At 49.2% G+C, this 4,983-nt stretch overlaps 1 protein-coding gene across 1 annotated transcript; it reads right to left on the bottom strand.

Annotated features, from left to right (window-relative positions):
* Nucleotides 1-399: 399 nt before the first annotated feature.
* LOC105418793 (uncharacterized) lies at nt 400-2,361 on the bottom strand. Its single transcript, XM_011619469.2, has 2 exons — nt 1,865-2,361; nt 400-1,664 (listed from the first exon to the last, which is right to left on the bottom strand). The coding sequence occupies exons 1-2, from the start codon at nt 2,234-2,236 to the stop codon at nt 975-977; spliced, it is 1,062 nt and encodes a 353-aa protein (XP_011617771.1). The 5' UTR covers nt 2,237-2,361; the 3' UTR covers nt 400-974.
* Between the last annotated feature and the right edge of the window lie 2,622 nt (nt 2,362-4,983).

The raw sequence follows: 4,983 nt of genomic DNA on the forward strand, positions 1-4,983 counted from the left end.
AGTACTTGGATAGACAGTTGAAAACAGCATTTAGCTGAAAGCATTATTTGTGTAAAAAGGCAGAAAGTAAGTTTATTTTCTGGATAATTGTAGTGGTTGTTGCATTAATGGGCAACATGCCATGAATTTGCTTGCTTTTCCTGGCAAACAGCACTGCTGGATTTTTTTTTCATTTTTTAGAATGTCAATAACAAAAAGGTAAGGCTCACTTGGTCTGCCTGTCTGCCTTCCTATCCAGCTGGCTGGTTGTAAAAACCAATGACTGGTGAATTGAGACATACCGAGCATGTAAAGTAGACATACTGCTCAGTTCTAGATCTAAAAATGATTAGGACATTAAGCTGACATTGTTAGGATTCGGTTTTACAGGACCTGAAAGCAGGCAAAAACGCAGTGGGAAAAAGTTCAAAAGCTAGTCTTTATTAACAAATCAGACTGGCAGTCCTCCTGGACCGCAGGGAAGCACTCGTCCAATCTTCCGGGGTGCACAGAGAGCTCAAGAGCGGAGCCAAAATTGGAGTCAGGTCCCAAGCGCTCTCCACTCCAGCAGGGCGGTGTGAAGACCAGGGAAAATACCAAAACTCTCCGACCCTGGTAGACAGGCGCTCCGTCCTTAAATCGGTGGCCTGATGTAGATTGCCGACAGGTGCGCCTGCCTGCAGTGCCAGCTGTGGAAAATTATCAGCTCCTCCACGCCCCCTGCAGGAAAAACCTAACAACACATGACCCGGAACCCTGGACCCCAACATTACCTCCCCCTCAACGGGCGCCTCCAGGCGCCCTACCAGGCCTATCCGGGTGGGCACTGTAGAAGTCACGGAGGAGGCTGTTGTCTAGGAGGAACCGGCGGGGGACGCACGATCGCGCCTCCGGGCCGACCAGATCCGACTCAGCGACCGGCTTACACTTGGCGACATGGAACTTTGGGTACATCTTGAATGTTGGGGGAAGTTTCATGCGGACGGCCGCAGGATTCACCATCCGCTCCACCTCGAAAGGGCATTGAAGCGTGGAGTCAGGTTCCGAGACTCCACCTGGAGCGGGAGGTCCTTTGTAGACAGCCAGACCTTCTGACCCAGCTGATAGGAAGGGGCTGGAGTCTGGTGCTGATTGGCCTGCCGTTGAGAGCGCTGGGAGGCCCGCAGGAGTGCAGCGCGGACCTGCCTCCACACCCTCCTGCACCGGCGTATGTTGGCCTGAACCGAGGGCACCGCCACCTCGTCCTCCAGAACATCGGACAATAGGGGCTGGTGGGAGGACTTTTCCCTGGCACAGGCTGCTATGTAGTTCCTGGTGTCTCGGGTAATGGAGGGCCACCAAAACCGCTGCCAAAGTAACTGTAGTGTGCGGATGATTCCCAGGTGGCAGGTCAGCCTTGAGGCGTGGGCCCAGTGCAGACCGTCGAAACGCACCACCTCAGGGACGAACAGCCGGTTCAGTAGAACCACACCTGGATCCGGGACTGATTGCTGGGCCTCTTGGACTCTCTGCTCCAACTGCCAGGATGCAGGAACGGAGTAAGACGGGGTCCGGCTCCGCGTCGCTGGACCAGACCGGGACCCCGAAACTGCAGCAGCTCTCTTCCTGCGGCAGAGTCCCTCACCGATCCCCGACACCTGGACTGCGCCACCCGGCTGCACCACATGGGGGAAATGCCCCACTTCCTTAATGGGTGAGAGCAGAGCAAAGGCAGTTGGTCTGACAGGTTACGCTCCATCTCGACCAATCGATCTGGGGGTTGTGGCGTAACAGCCAAGAAGCCCCAAGAACCCCCGGAGAAGAGGATGCCAGGATAAGGAACAGGCGGATTTGCTTCAGATGGTTCCGAGACAATGAGAGTAAGGGGTTGGGTCTGGTGTGTCACCTTTGTCAGGACATCCCCGTTGAGACCAAGGATGGGTCTTGACTCGGGCAGAGCCTCGACAGGGATGCGGGCTTGCATGACCAAGTCCTGGCAGATGAAGCTGTTGTCTGCGCCGGAGTCCACCAGGAATGGCGCAGAGACAGATTCCTTGCCCCAGAGGAGTGTGCCCGGCAGTGTTAAGCGGGCCAGAGCGGAGTAACCGCTTGCCAACACTCTAATGGGAGTCGATGGGCTTAGTCCTTTGGGCCGTGACGGGCAATCAGCGAGGTAGTGGCCAGCCTGGAAGCAATACAAGCAAACCTTCGCTGACAGCCAGCGCTTCCGCTCCGTGTGGGTGAGTCGGGTTTGTCCCAGCTGCATTAGTTCGTGCATTAGTTCGTTCGTTCGTTCAATCAATCAATCTTTATTTATATAGCGTCTTTTACAATCAGAATTGTTTCAAGGCGCTTTCCAGAATCCCAGGGCCTAACCCCAGACGAGCAACAGTGGCAAGGAAAAACTCCCCTTTGACAGGAAGAAACCTTGAGCAGGACCAGGCTAATGTAGGGGGACCCTCCTGCTGATGGCCGGCTGGGTAGAGAGAGAGGAGAAGGGGGAGGACAGGTAGAGGATAGAATAGGTAGGAGAGGAGAGGGGTAGAGGAGAGGTAGAGGGAAGGTAGAGAAGAGGAAAGGAGAGGCATAGAGTATAGAAATACATACAAAAATGCATTATATTGAATTAAATTGAATTGAATAAGCTGCTGGTTGAGTGGGTCACCGGGGTCGGAGGTCAGTATACAGCTCTGAAGGCGGCGATACCTGTAAATGAACACAGAAGGGGGGGGCAGAAAAACTACACAAGAATCAGCATAACTAGTCTACTTGATGAGGAGGAGGAGAGGAGAGAAGAGGAGAGGAGGGAAGAGGAAACCATGACCCAGTGGGGTGACAGAGGCCTGTCAAGTGATCATGTTTCTGGACTCCGGCAGCCTTGGCCTATAGCAGCATAGCTAAGATGTTAACCTAATGATTGGACGACCCCCTAAGTATGATAATTTGTCTGTCTATGATAATAACTGGAACTACAGAATTAGTAACAATAATCTTTTTCAAAGAGATAGGTTTTAAGCCTAATCTTAAAAGTAGCGATGGAGTTAGCCTCCCGTACCTGGATAGTGAGCTGGTTCCATAGCAGGGGGGCCTGGTAGCTAAATGCTCGGCCCCCCATTCTACCCCTAGAAACTCTGGGGACCACAAGTAGACCAGCATTCTGAGAGCGGAGCGGTCTATTGGGCTGGTAAGGTGCCACTAGCTCCTCCAGGTAGGATGGAGCTAGGCTCCTGAGGACCTTGTAGGTCAAAAGAAGGGTTTTAAAAATTATTCTAAATTTAACGGGCAGCCAATGAAGCAACGCCATTACAGGAGTTATGTGATCTCTTTTGGCAATGCCTGTCAGAACTCTGGCTGCAGCATTTTGAATCAACTGGAGGCTTCTTAAAGAGTTGTTTGGACACCCTGATAATAAAGAATTACAATAGTCCACCCTGGAAGTAACAAAAGCATGAATTAACTTTTCAGCATCATGCTGCGTCAGTAGCTTCCTAATCTTTGTGATGTTCCTCAGGTGAAAAAAGAGACTAATTTAATGTGTGAGTTGAAGGAGAGATTTTGATCAAAAGTTACGCCTAGATTCCTCACAAAGTGACTAGATGTTAATGAGATACCATCTAGAGTGATCATATGATCTAATCTATCCCTGAGAGGTTCAGGACCAAACACCACGACCATAGTTTTTCCTGAGTTAAGGAGGAGGAAACTTGAAGACATCCAGGACTTTATGTCTTTAAGACAGGTCTGGAGCGTCACTAACTTCTGTCTCCTCTGGTTTCATGGATAAATAAAGCTGAGTGTCATCAGCATAACAATGAAAATTTATCCCATGCTGCCGAATAATGTTCCCTAAGGGAAGATTGTGCAAGGTGAAGAGGATTGGTCCAAGTACAGAACCTTGTGGAACTCTATGGCTAACCCTACTGTATGAAGAGGGACCACCATGGACATGAGCAAACTGGTATCTATCACATTAATATGATCTAAACCAGTCGAGTGCTGTCCCTTTAATGCCAATCACATGTTCCAGTCTATGTACCAGGATGCTGTGATCAACTGTATCAAAAGCAGCACTGAGGTCCAGCAGAACCAGCACAGAAACCAGTCCATGATCTGATGCTATAAGAGTAACTTTAAGAATTGCTGTTTCTGTGCTGTGATGAGTTTTAAAGCCTGACAGAAACATCTCAAACAGGCTGTTTCTCTGCAGGTGCTCTAGTAACTGAGTCACCACAACCTTCTCTAGAATTTTAGAGATAAAAGGAAGGTTGGCCTATAGTTTGCTAAGACATCAGGATCCAGTGATGGTTTTTTAAGCAACGGCTTAATAACTGCCACCTTGTAGGACCGGGGTACATAACCTGTCACTAAAGAAACATTAATCTGGTCAAGGATAGAACTGCCTATCAGTGGTAAAACATCCTTCAACAGGTGTGTTGGGATGGGATCTAAAAGACACGTGGTGGTCTAGGATTTCTGAATTAGCGAAGACGCCTCAGAAAAATATATAGGGCTGAAGGAGTTTAAGGGCTCGTTGGAGAACCTGTATGTTCCCACAGTCAGCACATCTGGTGATGGTCCAGTTGTTGTGATGGCCTGGTTAGTTTTTTCTCAGATAGCTAGAACTTTATCAGTGAAGAAGCTCATGAAGTCTTCACCACTAAGGGAAGAAGGGATATGTGGATCTAAAACACTGTGACTCTTGGTTAATTTGGCCACAGTGCTGAAAAGAAACCTGGGGTTGTTCCTATTTTCCTCAATTAAAGAAGAAAAAAAAAGAAGCTGTTCTAGCCTTACGGAGGGCCTTTTTGTAAACTAACAGACTGGCTTTCCAGGCTCCATGATAGCTATCTATTTTACAAGAATGCCACTTCCTTTCTAGTCTGCGCGCTTTCTGCTTGAGGGTCCTGATATGTGAATTATACCCGGGGGCACACCTCTGATTTACTATTTTCTTTTTCAGGGGGGCAACAGAATCAAGCGTGATTCTCAGTGAGGTTGCTGCACCTTCAGCAATAGAGTCAACCT

This window comes from Takifugu rubripes, chromosome 9 (genome assembly GCF_901000725.2).
Source record: "Takifugu rubripes chromosome 9, fTakRub1.2, whole genome shotgun sequence".
Taxonomy (NCBI): domain Eukaryota; kingdom Metazoa; phylum Chordata; class Actinopteri; order Tetraodontiformes; family Tetraodontidae; genus Takifugu; species Takifugu rubripes.

Bases quoted from the DNA above. Each gene is read 5' to 3' on its own strand.
- LOC105418793 (XM_011619469.2), bottom strand. From the start codon at position 2,236: ATGCACGAACTAATGCAGCTGGGACAAACCCGACTCACCCACACGGAG. The intron at 1,665-1,864 runs GTGACACACCAG...TCACCCATTAAG, and splicing joins ACGGGGATGTCCTGACAAAG to GAAGTGGGGCATTTCCCCCA.